The sequence below is a fragment of the Epinephelus lanceolatus genome, chromosome 10 (assembly GCF_041903045.1).
Source record: "Epinephelus lanceolatus isolate andai-2023 chromosome 10, ASM4190304v1, whole genome shotgun sequence".
NCBI lineage: Eukaryota > Metazoa > Chordata > Actinopteri > Perciformes > Serranidae > Epinephelus > Epinephelus lanceolatus.
Window position 1 is genome coordinate 11,947,624 of NC_135743.1, and position 27,119 is coordinate 11,974,742.

Here is a 27,119-nt window from a genome sequence, read left to right on the forward strand (position 1 = left end):
TTTTTCCTTTTGAAACATTCCTCAATTTATGTGCTACATGGACAAAGATGGGGTCGCTCCAATAGCTTCTGAATGTAGTCCCACTGAAGTGCTTGAGACACTTAGCCTCTCCTGCTGGAACATGTTTCAGTGGATGCATTAAATCAAACAAAAATTTTAAGCATCCCAAGATAACGTTATAAAGCATACCTGTGTATATCCTCCTTAAAGTGTAGATGAGGTTGATTACTTTCCATTATCATAGATGTCTGCAGCATAAAAGCACCCAGCTGTTTCAAAGTGGATCCCGTTCCAACGTTGCAGATTCACACAAGCACATCACTTTAGTGTTTCTTAGGTTAATAAATGGACCATAAAACGGTATAAAAGTTTATTTTCAAATGTCTGGAATGTACACAGGTGTAATATAAAGCAAAGTGTAACAGTGAGATGTTAAGCAAGACATTTAATAACTAGAAAACTGAAATTTAAGCAGATGGCTGCAATCAAGCAGATTTAAAGTTGGAAAACCAACTCGGTAGAAAAGAAGCAGTCTATAACATGGTTGTGTGCATTCGAGCATTGATATTCAACATCCTCAAGCATTTCTCTCCAAGATGTCCTCCATCTGCTTCACGTTTATACGGGTAAGAAGCACTTTTGTCCCCAGGAAGTCCTGACCGTGCAGCTTCTGAGCAAGTGCAGCGAGTTTCTGTGATTTAAACTGGACCACGGCCTCACCGATACCCTTGCCATCACCGTCATGCAGTAAGACGATGCTGTCCATCCTCACTTTGTACTTGAAGAAAAGACTTTTAATGTGACTTTTCATCACATCTGCTGGCATGTTTCTGACAAACAAGCATGTCTGGGCTGCCGGGTCCGGGTTCACGCTTGGTGCTTCTTCTGGTGTCACAGCTGGATTTAATTTCCTCTTTCGATTTGGTTTCTTCATTGTGTCTGTCTTTGGACAAGGCTTAAGACTCCTGTAATGGCTTTTTGCCATCATGTCCCTCATTATCATTCTAGTGGTTGATGAGACCTCAATGGCATCAGAGCCCACATGGCAGCCGCTGAGGTTCAGTGCATAGTCGTAATCCTCAGTGCGGTTAAAAATAAGAAAAGCAGTGTCCGTTCTGTTACCTTCTTTGTCAAGCAGATGTAGCACATTTTTGTGTGCAATGTTTGGACACCCAAACAATTCTTTTATTTCAGTCTTGGTCATCCCTTTGGGCAGATTCCTAACCATGACAGTGTGCTCCTCAGTTGGAGATATGGTGGTTGTGGAGTCACTGTCAGATCTTGGCTTTTTTGGTGACACAGATGGCGACTTATTGACAGATTTCCTCTTCATCTGCAGGGCAGAAGCATTTCTGTGTTTGTGGTTTGCAGTTTCCCTCAGAGGATTCTGCTTGGGTTTCACCCCAACATCCAAAGCAGTTTCACATTCTTGCACAGCACTGGTCCACATCTTCTCAGTTGCTCCACGTACCTCCACACAAAAGGGCCCCAGTGACTGCTGGTTGAAGAGAAGAGCTTCACTTGCATCCTGCATGCTGGCAAACTTCACCAGACAGCCACGGCTGCGTCCCAGCTCTACATTCACAATGGCTTCCTGCACAGACAACCCTTTGAAAAAATGGCAGATGACTTCTTTTGAAGCAGAGGATGGCAGACCAAAGAGCCTGACGTAGCCTGGGCTTGGGTCCAGAGTTTGCTCTGGCGAACTCACCTCGTCAAACTCAGCTGTGTTGTCAGCTCTGGGGAAATCAAGTCTTGGCAATGCCTCATTGTTTTCACTTGTAAGGGATGACTGGAGACCTTGAAGGACAGTACACACCCCCAGAAGAAAGGCAGTATTGGAATCAAGTGAGTGTGCATTTGAAGGTTGTAAATTTGCAATATGCAGATTTGCAGTCCTTGGATCCAGCGGCTGAGCAGTAGGTGGTTTCAGATTCGCAGTGTTGGGTTTCAAATGTGGCAAATCTGCATCTGGAGAGGTTTGAGGTCTCTTAACAGTGGCGTGCGTGGGGGAGGGTTTCTTTTTCTTCTTCAACAATATGTTGAGTTTTTCCTCCAGCTCTGCCATGCTGCTTATGTGCAGAGACACCACACACCCTTTGAGGAAATTTCCACTGTACCGCATGGCAAGCTGGGCATCTCTTTCAGAGGTGAATGCAATAAAAGCCTCTCTGAGACTTCCTCCCACGATGTACACTCCTCCATCAGGTATGTGAAGATGTCCAAAGAATTTCCTAATATCTTCAGTGCCTGCCTTCACATCGAGGCCTTGCAGTCTCAGGATGATGGTCATTTTGTCACACCAGACCACGTGGCATCTGCAAATTAAGACAACAGTGGTGAGAAATACAAAACTGATGCGACAAATGTTACACGTTGCGTTTTTTTAACAAAACAAACACGTGCGTCACAGGAGCACTGAAGGGGAAAAGAGAAAATTATGAGTAACAGTTTCTCTGTCTCCATGACACGCGCATGAATACTCACCACACCACACGTAGGTACAATGTAACGTTATAAATGTTAATATACGTTGTCTACTAGCGGTGTTGTTGCCGTAGTCCTGTCTACATTTGTGAACACGCTGGAATGTGGTCTCCCTCTGCTCCCCGCGCTGCTTAAGAATGCAGTCTTTCTCTCCCTTCGCTTTCATTGGCTCTGGAGTGCGTGTGACGCTCAGTACCGCCACCTACCGGGCTGGAGTGTGAGCTACAGTCAGGACAACGCCTCTACAGCAGGGGTGTTGAACTCATTTTAGTTCAGGGGCCACATACAGTCCAGTAGAGGTGTGCCACATCATCTCGTGCTCAATAATACAGGTATGATTTTTAATATATGAAAAATTCATATTGTGATATTTGCAATATTTCTACATATTGACACTGTTACTCACGGCAACAACAAGCATGGCTGAAGGCGAAAGTATTACCGACTCAGCAGCGGTTCCATAAACAGGAGCAGCTTCAGTAGTATAAAATAAACTGTGGCTTCCTGAATGTCTTATGAACAGCCCCGGACTTCTCAGGCTCTTTTAGCGACTTACTGCTCAGAGGGAACTCAGTCAGCGGCTCCTCTGGCAGCAGCGCAGCATCTCTCCTTCTCTTCTCGCCGTCCACACAGGAGTCAGTGTTATCAAGTGATTATGTCAGAAACCTTTGGTAATATAAACCTACGTGACGCTCGCAGCTCGACAAAAAACTACATATATGGGAATGTGTGATAGTTGTGGTATCATAACAGCCTGTCACAGGTTACAGCGTGATGATTAGAGGAGAAATGGCAGAGCATAAAGGTCCAGGTGAAAAAAAAAACTCAGTCATTTAGGATTTTGCTAAAAGAAGGAAATCACCTGTTTATCTATATATATATATATATATATAGATCCCAGGGGACATTTTTTTGTATTTGGGAGCTGTTTAAATGTGTAATTTGTGGTAGATTTTAATTTGTTGAGCTATTAATATTGTAACAGAATCTGAATCTCACTCTGAGTTACTGTTGTTCACAAACTAAAGAAATGAGAGATCAGTTTTGTTTAGTTTTTACTGAATATTTGAAGGCAAACTGTTAACATGTAAAACTATATCACTTATTTTGATGCAATACTGTTTTCTTAAATCTATATTAAAATAATTAAGAATTGTGAAGAGTATATCATGATATTATTTTAGGGCCATATCGTCCACCCCAATAGCCCAGTTTGATCTCCAGTGGGCCAGACCAGGAAAACCATTATATAATAACCTTTGAATAACAACCTCTTCAGATGTTTGCCTTATTTTAGTATAAAGAAGTACATTCTGAAAACGTTCATCCATTTATAAAACAAATGATGAACAGCTGTGATATCCTTGAAACTTTGTGCAAATTCAACAGTATGTCTCAGTTTGTCCACATTCAGTCAGTCTACCTCTCACTTTTCATTACATGTGACTTTTGATTTAAGCAAATAATAACCTGGGCTAATATTGAAGTTTTAGGGGTATATACAGTATGGGCCAAAAGTTTGGACACGCCTTCTCATTCAATGCGTTTTCTTTATTTTCATGACTATTTACATTGTAGATTCTCACTGAAGGCATCAAAACTATGAATGAACACATGTGGAGTTATGTACTTAACAAAAAAAGGTGAAATAACTGAAAACATGTTTTATATTCTAGTTTCTTCAAAATAGCCACCCTTTGCTCTGATTACTGCTTTGCACACACTTGGCATTCTCTCCATGAGCTTCAAGAGGTAGTCACCTGAAATGGTTTTCCAACAGTCTTGAAGGAGTTCCCAGAGGTGTTTAGCACTTGTTGGCCCCTTTGCCTTCACTCTGCGGTCCAGCTCACCCCAAACCATCTCGATTGGGTTCAGGTCCGGTGACTGTGGAGGCCAGGTCATCTGCCGCAGCACTCCATCACTCTCCTTCTTGGTCAAATAGCCCTTACACAGCCTGGAGGTGTGTTTGGGGTCATTGTCCTGTTGAAAAATAAATGATCATCCAACTAAACGCAAACCGGATGGGATGGCATGTCGCTGCAGGATGCTGTGGTAGCCATGCTGGTTCAGTGTGCCTTCAATTTTGAATAAATCCCCAACAGTGTCACCAGCAAAACACCCCCACACCATCACACCTCCTCCTCCATGCTTCACAGTGGGAACCAGGCATGTGGAATCCATCCGTTCACCTTTTCTGCGTCTCACAAAGACACGGCGGTTGGAACCAAAGATCTCAAATTGGACTCATCAGACCAAAGCACAGATTTCCACTGGTCTAATGTCCATTCCTTGTGTTTCTTGGCCCAAACAAATCTCTTCTGCTTGTTGCCTCTCCTTAGCAGTGGTTTCCTAGCAGCTATTTGACCATGAAGGCCTGATTTGCGCAGTCTCCTCTTAACAGTTGTTCTAGAGATGGGTCTGCTGCTAGAACTCTGTGTGGCATTCATCTGGTCTCTGATCTGAGCTGCTGTTAACTTGCGATTTCTGAGGCTGGTGACTCGAATGAACTTATCCTCAGAAGCAGAGGTGACTCTTGGTCTTCCTTTCCTGGGTCGGTCCTCATGTGTGCCAGTTTGGTTGTAGCGCTTGATGGTTTTTGCGACTCCACTTGGGGACACATTTAAAGTTTTTGCAATTTTCCGGACTGACTGACCTTCATTTCTTAAAGTAATGATGGCCACTTGTTTTTCTTTAGTTAGCTGATTGGTTCTTGCCATAATATGAATTTTAACAGTTGTCCAATAGGGCTGTCGGCTGTGTATTAACCTGACTTCTGCACAACACAACTGATGGTCCCAACCCCATTGATAAAGCAAGAAATTCCACTAATTAACCCTGATAAGGCACACCTGTGAAGTGGAAACCATTTCAGGTGACTACCTCTTGAAGCTCATGGAGAGAATGCCAAGAGTGTGCAAAGCAGTAATCAGAGCAAAGGGTGGCTATTTTGAAGAAACTAGAATATAAAACATGTTTTCAGTTATTTCACCTTTTTTTGTTAAGTACATAACTTCACGTGTGTTCATTCATAGTTTTGATGCCTTCAGTGAGAATCTACAATGTAAATAGTCATGAAAATAAAGAAAACGCATTGAATGAGAAGGTGTGTCCAAACTTTTGGCCTGTACTGTATCTGTTTTACATTATAATGTGATGTCACTTGTGTGTCCCACAGAAGAGTAGCCGCTTCCTTGTCAGTGGCTAATGGGGACTTTGGTGGAATTTGGAGGATTTTGTCTTCTTCATGCATATGCTTATATTGTTTCATTCTTCCTATGTCTTTGTAAGTGTGTGACCTTTGCATTCCCCTTTTGTAAACATCTGTCGTTACTTGACATCGTGAAGAGATTTATATTCTCTATAATCTCACCTTCAAAAACAGTCCATTGACTGTCTAACAGATACAGTCGATCACCTAACATGTTATATACTAGACTACAGCAGGTATGTTCCTCTAATGTAACCAGGAGAACATAATTAAATCAGGAAGGAACAATTGATTTCTCATCATCTTGTCGCCTGAGTGTAGGTATAAAGATGCCCTGTATTCACTGTTCTGGGCACAAACTCTGAGCGCTGAGCCTGAGGTTGCACCTTCTCTATGCAGAATAAACTCTTGTGCATGAAGCTATTCAGTCTTGTTTGTTGACTCCCAAGCAGATCGGGTAAAAACTGCCACGACATACACAATACAGAATCTATTGTCTCCTGTTTGTGATAGCACAGACATATTTGTCTTCATAGCCTATATTTTACTGAACTGCCTTTTGTCCACTGTTTAAACTGATGAAAAGCCATCACATCATATTCTACGCATCTCTCCAGTTACATTTTTTAAGTATTTCTCCTCCACAAAAAAATCAGTCTGCAGTCCCAAAATAACCAACTGTCGGATGAAACAAAAATGTTATCTGCAAAAAAGAAAATCTTCCATCCGAAAAAGGAAAGTGACCAAAATCTTTCACCATAAAAAGCCACAATTCTTCAGCCAACAACTGACCACAATGATCAGCCAAAAAAAAAAGACTACGGTAAAATGATCCAAAGCATTTAGCAATCAACATGTGCTCATTTTACTTGGCCTCACTAAGGCCCATGGGCTGCTTTCCTCTGTGTGGCTTCCTTGTTCTTGCCCTCAGCAGTCGAAAATCTACACACTGACAGAAACAGTCCAACTGGCTTTGTGAGGTTTCTAAAACATCTTCTCATCTGCCTCATTCCCTTAAGATAATTCCACTTAAATGTTTACATTTTAAAATCTTACCTACTTAATCTCACCTAGGTGTCTCTCTGTGTCTCTCTGTCTTGAGGACTATGCAAAGATATGGCCGATCTCTGTCACAAGGAAGTGAAGAAGACAAAGCTGCACCTCTGTAATTTCCTGCCAAAAGTCCCTCATGACTCATAAGCAGTTGTTATATAACAGAGCATTCTCCAGTCACACAGCCCAGTTTAAAAACCTTTCTCCCCTACATGGGTTAGCCTATTTACTACCCTCATAAAAAACCTGTTTGACTAGGACAACCTGTATAGTGTGTTATGTATTACACACCTATAATTCTTTGATTTACTTAAAAGTACAATAATTCTTTGCGAAACTGTCTAAATTATACACTTGTAATTATATTTAACTGTGCAACATTTTCTCAGTATCCTTCATTATTCTTACCAACACCACTCTTGAATGTATATTTAACATGTGATGCACAATGGAGCTGAGCCACTATTAATGTCTGCTTGAGTCAAAATGTCTGCTGTACAAAATTATAAATTAATTCATTTAAATTAATTTCGACTTGAGTGTCTCTGATTCTATTTATTTTTTCAGTTCCTGACAAAATACAAAAAATAATTTCAATTGTGTCTCGACAAGACCCTAAGTTTAAAACACATATTGTGCAGTGAGACTGGACTTTTAAAAGATGTACAAAACATCTGCTATACAGGTGACAATTTCTGATTTTAAGATTTATAGTTTTGCTAATAATGACCTATGATGCCTTCTGTCTCCTCTGTTTTCCATCTTATGTTTTGTCTTTATTTGGTCGTATTTATTAAGTGCTATTTTATATTGAATTGCCTTGTTGGCTTGTTTTATGTTCCTTACGTCAATCTTCATGTGAAGCATAGAAGCATCTTATTGTGAAGCAGTTTGTGCTGTATTTCTTGTATGAAAGGTGATAAGTAAATAAAGCTTCTGATTATTATATTACATTGATAATGACCTTTTATGTATGTATGTGATTATTTATAACTAAATATAATTTTACATTAATTTTCCTTGCTTTAAAGCTTTATAAATATTACTTTTTTTTCCTGTGACGCAGATATGAATTCGGTCAAACGTCATCACGCTGGGTGAATGGCATTGTGGGTAAAAAGGAAGACTGTTGTTTACCATGGCGACGGAGACGCCACCGTCTGCTGTTCACAGATACAAAGTGCCCCTAACGTTATTGCTGTTAATATACACAGATCTTTTTTATTGCCAGCAGTTTGTCATCCCATATAAAACTCCTTCTGACTGTAGCGCGGAGGAATTTTTCGATATCTCGAGTCTGTCGTGTGTGAGCTGCGGTTCAAACCAGCGACGGAGCACAACAGGTCGGTTACCATCACACCGCATCACAAAAACTGTTTCACCGACGACTCTGTGCGAACAAAAAGTGTTAATAGACGTACCTTAAATCAAATAACTCTAACTGTGAGGTGGTTGACCTCCCACGACGGAAAGAAACCACAATGAGCTGGGTAACAGTTAGCTAGGTGCTAACGGCTAGCTAAGATATTAAAAATCAGTGAAGAGTTTAGCTAACATGACTGTTGGGAACTCTTAAAGGAGCAGTCCACTTAAAAACAATGCGCAGTGAGCTGTGTGGATTAATATGGAATAAAGTCAGTACCTGCAAATACAGACAGCAGTTAGGTCTGGGTAATGTGGCTTATAACATTACATATATACTGAACAAACATGTAAACGCAACACTTTTGTTTTTGCTCCCATTTTCACGGGTTTCAGTTAAAGATCTAAGACTTTCTTTTTAATGCAGACCATACATAACATATTTTTTAAATGCAGAATTTTTAAATCCATGGTAGTGAGCACTTTTCCAGCCTGACTGGTGTGGCATATCAAGATGCCGATGAAACAGCATCATGACTACACAGGTGTGCCTTGGGGTGGTCACAATAAAAGGCCAAACCCGTAAATGTAGAGCTTGCTGGAGCATTTTATTACTTCTTATCTCTGTAACATTCTTGAAATGGCTCAGGAGGAGTGGAGCTAAACATCTATTCAAAGGCAGTCAGATTATGTAGAAGTAGTTAAGTTGAAATCCTTACTTTATTTTAACAACATGCCATTTATTTTCCAGAACAGATTAATCTGTGATATTTAGGAGATTAGGAGTAAAATGTTTCTCGTATTTAGACAAAAATGGTCTGTTTATACATGGTTTAAAACAAAACTACGAACTTGTTGTCTTTTTGTCTTATATGAAGTGTAATCGAAACAAAAGACAAAGAACGTGCCTTTGCGGTAGCTGCTCCAAAGCTCTGGAAGAGCCTTCCAATCTTAATCAAATGCTCCCCCTCCACTGACACTTTTAAGACAATTCTTAAAATGTACATGTTTTCAATGGCCAAAGGTTGTTTGTAGTGGTTTTAATATTTTAGTATTTTATAATCTTCTTAATGTATGTAATTGGTCTCATTGCTTTTATTGTGTTTTATATTTCTGTTCATTTTATATTGCTGTATCATGGTGTGTCATTTTTTTATTTTGTGCAGCACTTTGGTCACTGTGGTTGTTTTTAAATTTAATAAATTCATTCATTTATTTTCCATAATCGCTTATGATGTTAGGGGTCTCTAGCCTATCCCAGCTGACATTGGGCAACAGGCGGGGTACACCCTGGGCAGGTTGCCAGAGACATTCACACTCACACCTACAGGCAATTCAGAGTCACCAATTAACCTAACATGCATGTCTTTGGTGGGAGTAAGCCGGAGAAAACCCACGCTGATATGAGAACATACAAACTCCCCCACCCTGTGTTCGAAGGTGACAGCGCTAACCACTGCACCACCGTGCACCACAGAAACTCAGAATGGACAAACCCAACACTGGCTCTGGCATTTCTGTGCCGACCACTGAAGTCTGCAGCCACTCTGTGACAAGCAGATTCGGAAAAATACAGATTTTTTTTAATGCGAAATTGCTTTATTCAGTTTTTGCACTGGTTTTGTTCTGACCTCTGCGAATAATTTGTGCCCAGTCAAAACCTTTGAAATGTCTGGATCTTAAGTTACTAGAGAAAAAAGGTGAGCACACATAAGCATGTGGTGGGCAAGCTGCCTGTCTTGGTTCCTGATAAAAACCTCCTGAACAATAAACACTGAAGGATTTCTAATCAGGAGACGTTTCAGTTGGTTGCAACTTGCAATTTCAAATCCTCAACGTGCAATGCCACTATATCTCTCTAAATCTGACAAACTGAGCCTTCAATTGGTGATAAGTAGTTTCCCTAATACATTAGGCTGCAGGGCATGCAGCAGGGGACCACAGGCTGGATTCGAACCCAGGCTGATGCGGCAACAGCCTTGTATATGGGGTGCCTGCTCTACCACTAAGCCACCAGTGCCCCACAGTGGACTTTTTTATGCTATTTAAGGTGTTTGTTTGTGACCAGTAAAGATTAAATAAATGAATTTCAAGGCCCTAGTGAGGATCGAACTCACGACTCCTGGTTTACAAGACCAGTGCTCTAACCACTGAGCTATAGAGCCTTTGTTATATGCCTCACATCAAGTATGATTATTGAGACTACACCTTGAACAATCATGGGTGTGGGCCCTGACGAGATCAACCAGTTACAGGAGTGTCCTGAGCTCTGTTACACAGCACCAGCTGATTGAAGGCAGACGCTGTTCACATGGTGTGACTGCAGATCTAAATATAGATATCTTCAAACCATTTTCCTTTACCATCTTGAAGGAAACTACAGTGAGACAAGGGCGTTCATTTCAGGGCTCTTAGTCTCAGCTGCTCCTGGACATGTTTTTTTTTCCAAAATGAAAGTCTATGAAGTAAACACCTGCATCTTCAGAGGGAATAAACCTTGAGCTGATTGCCTCAGACAGTATAGAGATGTTGGAAAGCACTGGGAGATGGACTAATGTGATGTAGTCACAGGTCTTTTCATGGGATTTGTTCTATATAAATAAACTTGATTTGATATCTATGTGCTCAGTTGCGTTCAGGAACGTTACCATTAGCTTTAGAGACTGGACGGTCTAACACCACCCCAGAGAAGCACAGAATTTGTTTGTTGTGTAATTTAAGTGAAGTTGAGAATGAGGTTCACTTCTTGTCTACTGTCCCGTACATGAGCACATAGGGATATACTTTTTTAGTAAAAATGACCTGTTTACGTTGATTTCTTTTGGTTGGACGATCATGAAAGATTTTAGTTTTGTTTCAGAAGGGGAGCTTTTTTTGTAGCTGAATTTCTTTGCCGGACCTGGAATAGAAGGCAGAGTATTTTGTTTGAGGGCTGAGCAGTAAGATAACATCCATAAGGGTTGGGCACATCTTTGTGTGCATGATACAAAATACAGAAATCATCATCATTGTCCGTAGCTAGAAGACTCATAAATATTGGTAACTGCCCTCCTATGTTTAAAAAAAAAAGAGTTAATTTAATAGTTTCTGTTTTAACAAATTATTATTGCTTATTTGGTCAATGAAACTGCATGTTGCAGAGTCTATTTGTGTTACATCTCTGCACTTCACTTCACTTCACTTGCGATAAGAGCAACTTGTCTTCCTCGCTCAAGCCACAAAATAAAATGTACAGTATAATAGTGCTGCCATGATACTAGAATTTCTAACTTTCAATACTGTACCTTGAAAAATATCGACATCACAACACATTCAATACTGCAAGGAAAAAATCACATTAAGGATATAAGATTTTTAGTAAAAGATAAATATAACAAGGCCATAACATGACAACGACGACTCTTTGCTTGGTTAGTAGCAGAGAACAGCAAGATGACTGTAGTAAACAGTAACAATAACAGAGTGCGACAAAGTGCAGCTGGTACCGGTGTATCAATTCTGTGGAAAATAAGTTTTCATACTGATAAATTGATATTTTTATTAAGTTTATTCACTTTATTAATCCCCTGAGGGGAAATTCAATGTTTTCACTCTTGCTTGTCAATTACACACAGGTCCAAAAGACACACACATGCACAAACAGGACCTATACATGCACAAAGTGGAGAGATCTCAGAGTGAGGGGGGCTGCCCTTTGGTCAGGCGCCCCGAGCGGTTGGGGGGGGTTTGGTGCCTTGCTCAAGGGCACCTTGGCAGTGCACCTCTCCAGCCACCAGTCCACGCTCCATATTTTGGTCCGGACGGGGACTTGAACAGGCGACCCTCCGGTTCCCAACCCAAGTCCCTATGGACTGAGCTACTGCCGCCCCTTTATACTACAGTATAAAGACTATAAAGTAATAATTTAGAAAGACTATAAAGTAATAATTTAGAAAGAGCAAGAAAGATTTCCTCAGGACTCAAAATAAACTGACCTGCAGGCTTCCAACAAGAGCAAAATTCAGATCAAAAACAATGACGATGCCTCTTTGGTAAGTCTTGATTAAAGATTCCTCCTGTTCTTCAAGAAAAATGCTAAGCCAGTCCAGTTTCTGTCACTGTTACTGCTCCTTAGCATCTGTCATCCGGTGTCATCAAAGCACAATTTATATGTTTCTATTTACAACTTGCGATCCATGCAAATAAGTTAGATGAGAGGAAAGGGAAGTAGAGCACTGAAATTAGATGTTTTCTACAGGCAGGCAGGCAGGCAGTCAGGCAGGAAGGTGTTTTGGGGATTTCCAGTTCAGGCTGATTTTAATAACAGATGTTAAGTGACCTTGGATTACTGAGTGTCACTTGCTGTAACCTTTCAGTGAATTATAGCAACTAGTTACCAGAACTTGATTAATGTATAATAATCAAGCAACGTTAGTGTTACTCTAATCAACTCAATCAGAGCTCCAACATCTCTTTTTTTCCACTTCCCCGCAATTTAGTTCTTGCTCCTTCTTGTGTTGCCTTTTGCTCTACTGTTGCCATTAGCAAGTATAGCAAAGGGTGAGTCATTCCTCCTCGTACTGGGTGAGAGGCCATTTGTGCATGCACCAGTCATTATCCATATACGGGTAGTCTTATGTCTTATTTTGGTGCTGCAGTGTTGCCAGGTGGTGATAGGAACTTGCAGCCGAGATTTGTTAATCAACTAATATCTCAGAAGTCAACTCTGTACTATGCCCTCTGTTCCCACTAACTTCCCACTGCTTTACGCTTTTTTGCAGGACTGAGCTGCGTTTGCAAAACTGGGTACCAAACTCTCATCACTGACAAGGTGTCCATCACTTGCCAGCAGTGTCCACCTGACAAACCTGTACGTGCAATCAGCCAAAGAGCGTGTCTTTATTTGCTGTTCATCTCACATGATACTGTATCTCACACTCCAATGTCTAATACCATTTGTCATAATGCTGACATGAGAAGTTGTCTCTTTTTACAGGCAGTAACAAAAGGCGGGTTTGGGTGTATTCGCTGTCCAGGCAGTCTCACTGAAGAGGGGGAGTGCCAGTGTGCACAAGGCAACATCCTGGGTGAGTCATATCGTCGAAATTTCCCTTAAGACAGCTGAATTCCACAAGTAACCTTGTATCAAGAGTGTATTGCAAAAAAATGTATTTGCAAATGAACCTCTGGGCTTGTCAGGCTGAGAAATACAGAAGTTCAGCAAACATACTTGTGCAGACAATCTCTCTCAGAGACAGTCGACCTTTAGTTTATACACAGTTGCTCTTTGTTTATTCATAGCTCCTGTTTACTTCATTCTATCTGTATCTTTCTCAGCCATTATCTGCTGAAAACTGAGGTTTGAAGGTTGAATCTCAGTCTCGCCTCTGAAACATTGAACACCTGCTAGGAACTGGCAGTTTAATGATTTTCAGGAGAAACAAAGAGGATGTAATATCACACTGTACACTCCATTAGGCAGTATAATATGAGACAGTGCACGTAATCACATTTCTATTACATTCACCAATGACTGCAACAAACTTATCAACAAACTTTAAAAGAAAATTTTTACCCTGAAAAACGCGCATGACTTGCAAAAAGGAAATAAAGAAAAAGACGTGCTTCACTCACTCTGCCTGTTCCACTTTGATAGCAAGTGTCTCTACTTCTCCTTTAACCCAGACAGCTTCTCACCACCTTTTCTTCCGCCTTTAACGGCTGAAATAATCAGGTGTCGTGTTAGGTTCCTAACCTTCACTACTTTAGGTCCCTGACCTAAACCGAGCTCACCACTTTTCCTGCACTCAGCTTCCCAGAACCAGTGCCTGGCACGTCTGCCAACCTATCTCAATAGGTGGAAAAGATTTTTCCTGCGCAGTCCTCAAAACTCACCAGAAAAGACAGCAAGGTGTTGACAGCCACCAAGTTTGTTGGAGCCCAATGGTGAAGGGAATCCCGGTTTTCCAGACGTCAGGCCCTCCTCTCAACCTTCCTTTGTGGGGGAGTTTGAGGTGTAAGAGCCTCTGCTCTTGCTGTGTGCACAGTTTTCACACCTTCAGTCCAGAATTCCAGAGTCCGCTCACAGATGAGGTCCCTTCGTGGTCAGCAGTTTTGTGGTGGCAAAACAACTATTTAATGAACAGTTTAAAGAAAAAGTTTTCACACGTCGGCTGTCTTTCTTGAGTTTTAATAAGCATTCATGAATGGAGTCACACACATACTACCACATGAACAGTCACTCAGTGAGTGAGTGGCTAGATGTCCTCTAGCCCTGCTATCTTTATAGTTCCCATAACACATGCACATCGATAGTCAAAATATATGACGCTCAGGTGGTTTGACATACCTAAGACACAACATCTCTTGAGACTAACAAGGACACTTGGTATCTGAGCTTCCCTGGCTCGTAACTTTGGTGTCTTCTCACTGCTGTCACAGTAGGGGTTAAATGAGCAACACACATCATACATCATAGCAATACCAAATACCAGAATTTTCCATCACATGTGCTTGCTGCAAATTTAACCCAATGTGGCAATAGCATAGATTATTTTGTATTTTATCTGTAAATGTCTTAATGTGGGCTGTTTTTTTTTTTTCAGTTGAACGAGACATCAATGGAAACCTTTTGGATGAGGCCAGGTGTGAAACATGTAATGGAAACTCCCCTGCTTCATCTGTACCAAACCTCAGTGGAGACAGGTACATATCACTGCCATACAAACAGAAACACATATCCAGCTGATTTATACAGTCGACCTCTAGAATTTGACCAAGGCATCTTAGTTTATACCTTTTACATATTATATAATCTTGAAGAGTAAACTGATACAATTGCACTGATGCAATTATCTCAAGGGTCGGCACCCAAATAAAATCAGTCTGGACCATATTTGAGCCTTGTAATGAAGGTAACACAACCTGCTAAGTCTTAATTAGCCTATCAATATATGACTAATAGGTTCAAATGAGCATTCATTAATATGTTTTTCCACAAGGTGGCAGCTCTGCCGTGGGCTATTTATGACTATTTGGTACTTTAACTTTGCAGCGATGGTGGTGAAACCAAAGAAATCTGTCCATGCACTATGAGAGACATTTCTTATTTTGGTTTTGGAGTTCACAGGCAGCTTAGCTGGACTTGCTTGGAGACTTGCTTAGCTGTAAAATGAGAAAGTTTGCTCTGGTCCATGGGCATTGTTTATTTTTCAGCTCAACTGTTTCCAACATGGCGGCCGGGTCACAAACTCTCATTTTACAGGTAAAGAGTACATTAAAATATGTTTCTGAAAACATCTGAGGAGGGAAAAAGGCAATGCTGTAACAAAATCTTGATTCCTATTTGATCAGTTTGACCACAGTTCACTCAGTAATTAACATGATTGACAACAGTGTCTGAGATTCCTCGGCTTTGATTGGCTGTTTTCATTCACCTACAGTAATGCCATTAGAGGAAACACAAGAGGGCAGAGAAACACAGACTGTTTCATGTACTACTGTGTGGATGTAGTGACCGTTTCAGCAAATAAAACAAAAAATAATTTTTTATAGAAGTTACCAGCAACAGCTTTAAGGGTCATTGAAACTGTAATACTGTGTACTATAATACCATGAAACTGTCTGTGAGATGGTTATCTCACTGTGAAAATCTCATACCGTTGCAAATCTACTTCCTGTCTTCATCCCTCTGTGCCTCTCACTGGCCCATGACCCTCATCATTGCAAGGGCACAGTTTCTTTCTTCCATGACGTATTTTGTTTGTTCTAAGAAAAGGCGTCTGACTGCTTTCTTTGCACCACTAGTGTAGTACTGTAGTGTGAAGAAAGGATGACTTAATTCCAGACTTTGTTTTACAGTATAAGGGTTGGAACAGTCTCCACAATTGTCTTTCAGGTGTGAAAGATGTCAGGCTACCTTCATGAACTCCTCCTGTGAGTGTACCCCTCCCAATGTCCTGGTGAGTTCTGCTGACCCTCTGCCCTCCTACAGACACTGTTCAGTTACTAACTCAATGTATCATCAATGACTGGTATGTGATTTTCCAGGCAGGAGGTTTGTGTATCCCTCCAGGCAGCCTCTCCACCAATGTGAATCCCAGTGTCAGCTATGCTCAGCTGGTGAGTCTCTTACCATCTCTCATGTGCTCACATCATTTTTGTTTATTTGGCTGTGTTCTGATTTGTGTTTTCTGCTCTGTTCCCCTTGTAGAAATTCAGTGTCCAGTCTGCCTGGTTCGTCAAAAACCTGTACTCCTCGTCAGCAGCCTGCCTTGTAATTCCACATCTTACTCTGTTGCTATTGAAAATAATCTTTATTCTTGATCTGGCATTACAGGAGGACAGTTCAGGTTCTAATTGCAGCTACATACCGCCACAAGTGATGTGCTCATTGTGACACAGGAGGATATTTGTTATTTCAGGATGTTGTGGTGTATCTGTAACTGTTGGTGTTCATGACAAATCACAGACATTCACTATAGCTATTGAAATTTTAACTGCAAATTGATGCAAAAATGTATCTAATAAATATGCACAAGTATTGTAAGTAATGACAGTTCAGACTATGATTTTTCTTAAACTTTGTTTCAGCTGCCATGCATTAACAAGTTGTGTGCTTACAGGTCTTCTCCAACCTGACGGCGTGTCAGGCTCTCGGGAACATGTGTGTGATGAACATGCACTCCTTCAGCGGCATCTCCACTGATGCCTGCGGTCTCTTCAACATCGTCTTCAGATCTAGGGCTGCTATGAGCTCAACTCAAGACATCTCCTACTGGTAGTCAACATTGTCATGGCATATATGTGTATATTGGGATTTCTTTGCAAACTTAGCAAGGCTTCATCAGCCTACACTGTAATTTAGTTGCACCCAGAGTGGACAGTAAGTGCTTTGGTTACTCTGTCTTCAGGAGAGGTAACCTGCCGTGGCTTTACTACGGGGACGAGCCAGGACTGGCCAGTCGAGTGCTTCAAACCGAACCTGTTCCCATTGGGTTCAGTTTCCGAGGAAGAAACAAGGTGAGTGATAAACTTCCAGGGTATCTTGTGTCTCAGAATGGGCCTCTGGGGGATGACTATGTGCTACAGCTTGATTGGTCTGCGTACAGTAAAGGCAGTAAGTCTCTGTTACGTTATTTTACAGAAGTGTATGCATTTTCCTGTTCTTTCAGACCATTCAATAAACAAAAATGTCTATATAGGTTAAGTAAACAAAGCCCTAAGTCTTTCATCATTCGGTAGAAAGATAAAAGTTCCTACTATGAATGGATTACTCAATACACCTACCAAGCACAGGTCCAGAGGCCCAAGTGCTAGGGCCCCCCACTGTGTTTTCATGGCACTTTGAACTCCACAAGCCAAGTGCCATCTAGTTTCATTATATTGGAGAGAAGGCAGACATCTCTACAGCTGATATCTCCAACACTCTGCTACTCACACCAAACTGGGTTGGGAGGTCTGGACATTTTTCCTGACTTACCCTTTTACACATGTAGCACATGGCAGGAGATTGTTAGGTCAGATGCATCCTCCTACTGGAAATACTCCCTTTAGTTTAGGCAAGGGGTGCATGAGGCAGGACATGACACAAAAAATATGCTGCGGTTGTAATTCACCACTTTTAAGATCGTCACCAGAAATAAAACAGCTTTTATTTTATGAGGAATCACAGAAAGTCCTCTCTCCTACTAATGGTAGCCCCACAGAGAAGGGTTCAGACCCAGTCAAAACAAAGCAGCTTAGCTGGCTTATCCAGCACCAGCTGCATGTTTGAAATAAAGCAGCTGTGGATGAGAGAGGAGTTGATGGCTGAAAGTCAAAAACGTTTGCACTGAGGTTTATGTTCTGCTTGATAAACACATTCAGAGAGGATTGGAATTGTGAATTTCCTTTAGCGCCGGCTAAAACGTCTTTGGAGGGGGTGCCAGAAATTCCTCTTTGCAGGACGAACCCTGACCTCAATCATCCTCCAGTTATCACAACAAAATCATAATTTCATGATTCTACAAATAGAGCAATAAACATTAAATGGTGCCAAAAATGTTCTCTTGATTTGACATACTCTGTCTGACAGAACACTGACATCAAGCTGCTTGCTGCTGTCTACAATGTCAGAGGAGAGTTCCTCAGATGGGAACCACTAGGAGGAAGTAATCTCCAGGTAAGATTTCAAATGGCTGATGATAAAATGAGATATTAAGTCTGAATACACTAAAGAATTGTAACTTATCATGAAATATACATGGAAGTGCTTGGTTTTCCTGAAAAGTTTGGATTTAGGGCCAGATCCCACTTAATGTTGCCCACCACTGTTTTGCATGTGGACAACATAAACTTATCTTTTGCTACTTTTGATTGAATTAAGCAATTTTTATGTGGTTCATACAAAATATGAAAATAAATACTCCACTCTTCCTCTCTTCTTCTCTTCTGCTCTTTAGCTTTGCCCAGAAACGACCACCAAACAGGCAGCTGCGTTCAGCTTTGGAACCGCTTACCAAGAAAGTGTGAGTTTTCTTTTTAATTTGCCTCAGAGACAGTGCACAAACTCTTTTGCAATGCCCAGTTGTATTAGAGGCTGTGTGTGTGTTTGCAGTGCGATCTCTCAGTTAAAGAGCTGTTGGATACCCATCCAGAGCCGCTGTTCTATGATGTGTTTATGGATCTTGGTGGAGAAGAGAACAAAAAACTTCTCCCTCTGCCTACACTCGTCTACAACCAGCAATACAACGGACGCTTCATCAACCAAGGTGGGATTTTATTTTTTAGAGAGTGTGGGTGTGGGTGTGTGTATGAGGTGTTTTAATGTATTTTGTCTTTGCAGAGAGCATGAAGAACTGGTACCTGTCTCGACGTATGTTTGTTGTCGACACACTGAGCGGAAGAGAGAAGAGCACCGGCTCCCAGCCCAAAGTCATCCGTGTAGCCAGCAGTGTCAAAATAAGGTGGGCAATCAGTGTGTACACTGCCATTACAAAAAAGAAAGGACTTTTTCTGGACCTGGGTTGGGAACCGGAGGGTCGCCCGTTCAAGTCCTCGCCCGGACCAAAATATGGAGCGTGGACTGGTAGCTGGAGAGGTGCCAGTTCACCTCCTGGGCACTGCCGAGGTGCCCTTGAGCAAGGCACCGAACCCCCCAACCGCTCGGAGCGCCTGTCATGGACAGCCCCACTCTGACATCTCTCCACTTAGTGCATGTATAGGTCCTGTTTGTGCATGTGTGTGTTCGGACCTGTGTGTAATTGACAACAGAGTGAAAAAAATAAAAAATAAATAATAATAATAATTTCCCCTTGGGGATTAATAAAGTATATAAAATTTAAAAAAATAAATAAATAAAAGAAAGTAAAAGCTTGTATTTGGTACTGCCTTGGGAAGCGGTGCTGTTTTTGATCAAATGTGTGTTTTGCAGGTTCCAGCTGGTTCCACGAACCCAGGAAGGACATGTATTTCCCCCTCTGATGACTGTGACCTACAGAGATGTCCCCATCATGGATATAAAAACACAAACTGTGACTGTGAGTAGAAACACACACACACACACACACACACATATATACAGCTGATGCTTTTGATCTCAAAAATTAAGTTGCAGTATGACTTTTTCTTAGTAGGCCTCCTGTTAAAGTCAAAATGGCGATATGAGTTGCTGTCTTCATTTATGTCAAAAACAAAGTTTAGTTGGTAAATGTGTTGATGCAATTTATCTGTTTCTAGACAACGTTTGCTGTGGAGTATGAGATGGATCAAAAGGAGGCTCGCATGAAGACAGATGTGAGTAGAAGACATAATAAAATGTTTATTGTTAAAGCTTGTGTAGGCAGGTGGTCTGGTCTGAGAGAACAGTAGACTTCTACACCTCCAGTTAGGGATGGGAATCATAAACGGGTTTGAGTTGAGAACCAGTGCGATCTTGCCTGATGCATTGGAATCGTATGCCTTCGAGGTTATCAGCTCCCTTTATCGATGCCCACATGTTTTGCTGACTGCAACATTGACGTCAAACTCGTGTCTGTGCTGCTGGAAACAGAGTCTTAACAGAGAGGAAGAATGGATCCAAAATGTGGATCAGTGTCACAATAAAGATGGTAACAGTGCTGCTTGTAATGTCTGTAAAATTATTTTTTTCACATAAGGGTGTAAACACCTGCAATATGCTGAAACATCTTTCTCTGCAACATGGCCTTATATTCCAGGAATCCCATGTATTAGACGCTGTACGCTACACTGTGTATAGACTCAGAGATAATAAAACAGTTGTGTTGACGCTGAAAAACGGTGTGGGCCTACGCTTTTTCAATACAGAAAATTGATCAGGAATTAAAAAGGGAGTCGACAAAGAATTGGACAGATAAGCACAATCGATAATGGTATTGGTATCAATAAAATGTAATAAGTTCCCATCCCTACCGCCGCTTGACTCAAGCTTGTGAAAGGAGTTAGAGGCTCCACAGGCCATTTTCAGAGAGGGCAGCTGTCAGTCATGTCAGTCACTGCTCGTGACACGCAGTCAAACTAGGCAGCACTTTTCATGATTAGAATATTTTCTGTCTCAGATGTTTTCAGAAATATATTTCCGTGTACTGAGGCGGCATGCTGGTGTAGTGGTTAGCACTGTCGCCTCACAGGAAGAGGAACCCGTGTCAGCATGGGTTTTCTCCAGGTACTCCAGCTTCCTCCCACAGTCCAAAGACAAGCAGGTTAATTGGTGACTCTAAATTGTCCGTAGGTGTGAATGTGAGTGTGAATGGTTGTCTGTCTCTATGTGTCAGCCCTGTGATAGTCTGGTGACCTGTCCAGGGTGTCAGCTGGGATAGGCTCCAGCCCCCCTGCAACCCTCAAGAGGATAAGTGGTTACGGAAAACGGATGGATGGATTTTAGTGTACTGGTTAGCTGTAAAATGAGAAAGTTTGTGACCTCAACTATCATGTTTTAAACAGTCGAGCAAAAAAAAAAAGCAGCAGCCAGAGTAAACTTTCTTATTTTACAGCTAAACAGTACACTAAAATATGTGTCTGAAAACTTCTTAGGTGAAAAATAGACAATGCAGTAACAGGAGCTTGATTCATTTTTGATCACAGCTGCCTAGGTTGACAGTTTGACCGCAGTTAACGAGCAGTGATTGACATGATTGACAGCTGTGTTAGAGACTTTTTGTGATTCTTGCTAGCTGCCATTAGGAGCACGATGAGGAGGCAGAGGAGTGTGATTTTTTCCCACAGATTATCTGTGTCATGTACTTCTGTTAGGATATAGTAACTTCTTCTTATGTTTGCCAAAAAAAAGTTACCTACTGCAGCTTTAAATGGTTTAATGTGACAGATAAAGGAGATGTTCTTTATGCTTTTCAGTGTTAATGTCACAGCCCACAGCGCTGCAGTATCACCTGTGGCTCTGATATGTTTGTGTGCACAGACTGCTCTAGGTGTGATGGGTGGTGTGGCCATCCTCTACTCTCTGCTCAAGACAGTCAGCTGGAAGAGGAGAATTGCCTCTCCGCTCGTCGATGTGGCGGTACTGCATCTTTAACATGTCATAAGTCATGTCAGTCCATACGCTGTAGTCATGCTTGTGAGTAACTTTGGTCTCTCCCTCCTCTCACCGTCTGTCCCAGACTATGCTGAAGTTTTTGTTGTTTTATGCCGGAGATCTGGCCAATGTTTTTTTCACTGTCACCGTGGGAACTGGACTTTACTGGCTCATCTTTTACAAGGTTAGTCTCATTCCTCTGGGACTTTGTTTTATATGATTTCTGGTTTTCCCACTTGAGTGGTGTTTAATATTTGGTCCAGTATCTAAATTATGGAGCTGTTTCCTTTGAGCCCTTTTTTAAAACTTTACTTCTTTTCTTCTATGCTTCTCTTGTCCTTGCATGGACTTATGTGTTTTCCTCTCTGCACTCTTTAGACGTTAAAGGCAAGTCTCTTTCCTCCTTTACTTTATTTGCCTGATTTTTATTTTATTTTTTTTTTTTTGTTCAAATGCATAGATTTGAGTGGGATTATTATTGGCTGCTTCCTGTGATTAATTTGTGTATGTATCCATTTAGGCCCAACAGTTTGTATCAGTGCTGTTACCGCTGCCTGCTCAGGAGGAGCAGTTTGTGACATATATTGGTTGCGCCTTCACTCTCAAGGTTAGAAACCAACTGAGCGGATGAAAAGAATGAGCAGTATTGTTTTTGAAAGCTAAATGGTGTGCTTCTAACAGGAATATTGAAAAAGTGTTTTGTGTATTTTTACCCAGGCTATCCAGTTTCTGCACAAGCTGATCCTTCAGGTGACAGTTGATGTGTTCTTTATTGACTGGGAGAGGCCGAGGAGCAAAACTAGCAGAACTGTACAAGGTACAGACAGATTTATGTTTGTACTTGGCAGTCACGATAAGAAGTAATTATACGGCTGTTTTATTCAATTCACACACACACACACACACACACTTTTCAACAGATGGCACCCGCCTGTCACTCACAGCACCCACGCGAGAGACCAGAACGGCTTTTTGTACCAGGCTGTAAACATGTTTGTTTCTGCTCTAAAGTTGGGCATTTTAACATGGGTTTGTAAGTGGATTGAATCGCTTTTGGAGCCAGCCTTGAGTGGTCATTAGAGGAACTGCAGTTTTTGACACTTCAGTGTTAAACTGGGTTGATATCGGTCACCGTAAAGGCTGTAGTATTTTATTCACGTCATTTTCATAGCCGCCAAACCATTCAGTGAGCCCTGTTTCTACACTTTCTAATCCATGTTTTCCTTTCATTTGTGCCCTGTCTGTATGTATAAATATATATACAGTATATTCACATGTATATTTGCTGCTGTTTCAGCCACTGGTGAGCTGAAACGTGACCCCTCCCCAGTCAGCATCTGGAGGACCTACTTTGTGGCCAATGAATGGAACGAGATTCAGACCATCCGCAAGATCAGCCCAACCTTTCAGATCATGGCTGTGCTCTTCTTTCTTGAGGTGCATGTTACACCAAGACGTACACTCTGTTCTTCTTTTGCAGCTTGTGTTATGTCCTTTTTCCTCTTTGCTGACCTGTCACCCTGTACTGTTCAGGTGCTGGGTTTCTCTAACCTGGCCCTGAGGGACCCCTGGCCAACTTTACAGCGCTCCTCACAGGCGTACACCCCTTCATACAGCCTGATGCTGCGCTATGGTCTGGCAGCCACGTTGTGGCTCTGCATTGGACTTCTGCAGGTAAAACTGCCACCACTCATGCTTATCTCTCCTTCCCTCTCTTCTCTTTGAGCTCTCTCCTCTTCCTGGCTTTCTTAAGAAATGAAGGAACTACTGCATACAGTACGAGTGTTTAGAGCTCCTTTAACAGATAATCACTTATCTCGACAGGTGATTTTCTTCACTGTGTTTCATGATCACTTTGTGGAGGATAAAATCCGTCAGTTTGTAGATCTCTGCTCCATCAGTAATGTAAGTAGCAATGTTTATATTATATTCAAATAATTTATCTGCCTGGAGTATTTTACTAAAGTGTACTTTGTCCGTGTTTCTATTTAGATTTCTGTGCTGCTATTATCTCACCGTTGTTTCGGCTACTACATCCATGGGCGTTCAGTACACGGACATGCAGATACAAACATGGAGGAAATGAACAACAACCTGAACAGAGAATCTGTATGTACACCAACAGATCACATTACAGTATTAGTACTTGTGACACATTTATGACTTTGTTGATTTCACATTATAGTCATCCTCTTTCTTTCTTCCTCACTGTCGTTTTCTGTCACAAGGAGTCCCTGTGTGGTCAGAGAGGTTTACTCCCCAACACAGAGATCCAGACCTTTCAGGTGTCTCTCAACAGCCACCTGCGGGCACAGTATGACAGGATACGGGAGCAGATCGGCAGGGTCTGTGCTTTCTCTGTTGTGTTTGTAACTCATCTATAAACTGTCAAGCCAAGAGAAAAATTACTCTCCATTTTTAATTTAAATGTTTGCTTGTCTCCTGCACTACAGAGGCACGGCCCGTCGCGGCTGGTGGACGCAAGCTTGGCTAACCACTTTGAGCAGAGGGCCAGAGGCTACCAGACCATGAACCACTTCCTGGGATCTATTATAGACCATGTTAGTATAAAAGCACATAGATCAACTCACACAAGCACACTGAACCTGGCACAGTTTTATTGTGTATAGCTTCTTTGCATATGAAGTCATAGTTTGGTGCGCTGTCCATTATGGCTATTCCAATCGATCAGATTGGGAGAACATCTACTGCTCGTCTGTCCGTCCTGGAAGAGGGATTCCTCCTCGGTTGCTCTTTCTGAGGTTTCTACCATTTTTTTTCCCCGTTAAAGGTTTTTTGGGGGGGAGTTTTTCCTTATCCACTGTGAGGGTCCAAAGGACAGACGGATGTCGTATGCTGTAAAGCCCTCTGAGGCTAATTGTTATTTGTGATATTGGGCTTTATAAATAAAATTGAATTGAATTGAAATTGAAATTGAACTAGTGACACTTAAAGTCCTAAAAATAGTAGGACTAAAAGAGAGAGATGAGTGACCTCCAGCTACTGTGCCACAGTATAGCTCGTCAGTGTGCTTTTGTTTTGGTTTGGATGGGGAACTGTCAACAAAACAAATTCACTTATTCATTCATTTTGAATAAATTAAGCACAGATACTTCCCAAAAATACTTAAGTACTTTAACGAAACGTTATTACTCTGTTACAATACACCACTGACTTTAGCTAGTAACGTAAGCCTGATGGTGGTGCATCCGTGTATAGAGCTGGAATATAAAAGAAAGTTATGCTCACGGGCTGCATGGTGGTGTAGTAATGTCGCCTCACAGCAGAGGGTTCCTGGGTACTCCGGTCCCCCCCCCCCCCCCCCCAGTCCAAAGACATTCAGGTTCACTGGTGACTCTAAATTGAATGAAATGAAGGTGTGACTGTGAGCGTGAATGGTTGACTCTGCCTGCGACCCTCAACAAGATAAGAGGTTACGGAAAATTAATGAATTAAAATTTGCTCACCCAACACGAAAAAGGCAGCAGTCATTTCAGTCCACACCAGGCAAAGTTGTAGGAAAAAGTCTAGTTCCAGTTCATGCAGTAAATGGATTCACCATATCCTGCCCTCCATCTGAATATAGCACCTTATAATTGTCAAGTGATTGCAAACAAGCTATGCATTTATTTGTTAGATTGTAAAGTATATGTATATGATTTGTTTTGTTTGACCTGACCTGTTTTGCACAGACGAGTTGCTCTGCCTCTGATGTTGCGTTATTTACCTCAGGGACATCCAGACATGGACTATATAGTGAAGGACAAGCTGATCTTTGAGAGGGTCATAGGGATGGAGTTCCTTGAACCCTCTGAAAAAAGCATCTTTTACAACGGTAATGACATGCTGTCCCAGACAGGCTGCACATCTCTGTTTGTATATAGTAAATACAGTATATGCGTGTGTGTGTGTGTGTATAACGTCTGTTTGCTTTCCTCACTGCAGATGAGGCCCACTCCTTCAGTGATGTGCTGTTTTATGGAAACGAGGCCACACTACTGATCTTTGACACTTTGTTCTTCTGTATCGTTGACCTCGGATCTCAGAGCTTTGTACTCGCAGCCGTGCTTACATACGTACAGCAGATGGTCAGTATTTGGTATGTATACAGTATTTTGCTTTCAAAGTGCTATATAGAAACATGCATTAACTTCCATCTCATTCATTACAGATATTTCGCTTGATCCGTAACACTCTCGGGAGGAAGAACCTCGTCAACAAGACTCTGGTGGACGAGAGATTTCTGATATAAAGTTCCTTGCTAAGTAGTTGGTGATGTCAGTGTTGTTTGGTGGCATTGCTCTCAAAATGTTTACTGTTCACAGCTTGTGCAGCCTTTTTTTGTACTTTTCTTTACACATACAGTATTTTCACGACTGTTTCATGATGTAAATATCATAATTTTTCTAAAGATTTTGATGTTTTTATTGATTAAAATGTTTTGATATGAAGACAGCCTTGATTTGAGGTCATTTCAATGGAGTTCACTTCAAGATGTCTTGTGAGTTTTCTGAAATTTATATGATGATATAAGAAAAGTTTTATGCAGATAGGTGTGCAATATATACTGTGGGATTATACATAGATTATATATATTTGTCAACCAGCAGAGGCTTTTAAACGTATCCCTTTAACATGTCCGGGTATATTAGGTCATTGCGGACAACATTGCAAAACACTTTTTCTATGGCAACATTTGATTTTTATATGGCTCTTGCATTTTTTCTTTCATGTTTTATGGGTTAGTCATCCAACAGACATCCCTGTCAGTTTGTTTACGCAGAAACAATTACTGATTTGTAATGTGGAAACTTCTTTATGTGGTGTTTTTACCAGTTTTAATCACCTGATCTGTTCCTTATGGTGAGGAAGAGACTTCTGCGGATAATTCAATCCCTGGTAAACACCTCCTAACCCGGGGATGTCAAACATATGGCCCAGGGGCCAGAACCGGCCCGCCAAAGGGTTGAGTCCGGCTCACTGGATGGATGACCTTGCACACTTAATAGTGATGTACTTGTGAAGGCTGAGAGGTACCAGGTTTTAGGAGCAAGTTAAACACTGAGTAGCTTTCTATGTAAAATGGAACCTCAGAGGCTTTTCCACCCTGACCTTAATACAGTTATTTTCTTTCACTTCAGTTTGGTGTGGTGATGTCAGGATTACGACACGGGAGTGGAAATGTATGGAAAAATGCACATGTAATGACAGTGAGTAGGCAGCTGACTGAATGTGGGAAAAACAGAAATATTGAAATTGCACTCATCCTTCTGAGGACATCACGGGCTGTCATCTGTTTTGTAAATGGATTTGCTTTTTATATATATATATATATTAAAAAAAGTACTTCTTTAAACAAAAAAAGGGAAAATGTCAGAGGTGTCTGTTACTGACAGGATATTCGGCAATGGTTTTACTGCTCTTGCCCACCTGCGATCAAATGGGACTGTATGAGGCCTGTGAACTAAATTGAGTTTGACACTTCTGTCCTGAACACTG

At 41.4% G+C, this 27,119-nt stretch overlaps 2 protein-coding genes and 1 non-coding gene across 7 annotated transcripts; 1 reads left to right on the forward strand and 2 right to left on the reverse strand.

The window, feature by feature from the left end:
* Window positions 1-356: 356 nt before the first annotated feature.
* On the reverse strand, window positions 357-12,220 carry rbm12ba (RNA binding motif protein 12Ba). 5 transcript variants are annotated; one of them, XM_078171527.1, is made up of 2 exons: window positions 12,085-12,220; window positions 357-2,318 (listed from the first exon to the last, which is right to left on the reverse strand). In XM_078171527.1, exon 2 carries the CDS (start codon window positions 2,291-2,293, stop codon window positions 578-580), a length of 1,716 nt encoding a protein of 571 aa, XP_078027653.1. In that variant the 5' UTR covers window positions 2,294-2,318; window positions 12,085-12,220; the 3' UTR covers window positions 357-577. The 5 variants fall into 5 exon arrangements, with proteins under 5 accessions (XP_078027653.1, XP_033496703.2, XP_033496702.1 ...); XM_033640812.2 differs by lacking the exon at window positions 12,085-12,220 and adding an exon at window positions 6,766-6,919; XM_033640811.2 differs by lacking the exon at window positions 12,085-12,220 and adding an exon at window positions 6,752-6,887.
* tmem67 (transmembrane protein 67) lies at window positions 7,875-26,071 on the forward strand. The gene is made up of 28 exons (XM_033639955.2): window positions 7,875-8,091; window positions 12,871-12,959; window positions 13,086-13,176; window positions 14,695-14,794; window positions 15,987-16,050; window positions 16,139-16,210; window positions 16,302-16,364; window positions 16,714-16,868; window positions 17,002-17,110; window positions 18,165-18,251; window positions 18,532-18,597; window positions 18,687-18,840; window positions 18,915-19,035; window positions 19,503-19,608; window positions 19,808-19,864; window positions 21,507-21,605; window positions 21,706-21,804; window positions 22,141-22,227; window positions 22,338-22,437; window positions 22,918-23,057; window positions 23,154-23,294; window positions 23,445-23,525; window positions 23,613-23,729; window positions 23,849-23,965; window positions 24,074-24,181; window positions 25,353-25,455; window positions 25,566-25,708; window positions 25,792-26,071. Exons 1-28 carry the CDS (start codon window positions 7,887-7,889, stop codon window positions 25,870-25,872), a joined length of 2,955 nt encoding a protein of 984 aa, XP_033495846.1. The 5' UTR covers window positions 7,875-7,886; the 3' UTR covers window positions 25,873-26,071.
* On the reverse strand, window positions 10,203-10,275 carry trnat-ugu (transfer RNA threonine (anticodon UGU)). Its single transcript has one exon. It is a non-coding gene; the product is annotated as a tRNA-Thr (tRNA).
* Window positions 26,072-27,119: the final 1,048 nt, after the last annotated feature.

Bases quoted from the DNA above. Each gene is read 5' to 3' on its own strand.
- rbm12ba (XM_033640812.2), bottom strand. From the start codon at position 6,893: ATGAGTCATGAGGGACTTTTGGCAGGAAATTACAGAGGTGCAGCTTTG. The intron at 2,319-6,765 runs GTGAGATTAAGT...CTTAATTTGCAG, and splicing joins AGACACAGAGAGACACCTAG to ATGCCACGTGGTCTGGTGTG.
- tmem67 (XM_033639955.2), top strand. From the start codon at position 7,887: ATGGCGACGGAGACGCCACCGTCTGCTGTTCACAGATACAAAGTGCCC. The intron at 19,609-19,807 runs GTGAGTAGAAAC...ATCTGTTTCTAG, and splicing joins TAAAAACACAAACTGTGACT to ACAACGTTTGCTGTGGAGTA. The intron at 23,730-23,848 runs GTATGTACACCA...TTCTGTCACAAG, and splicing joins ACAACCTGAACAGAGAATCT to GAGTCCCTGTGTGGTCAGAG.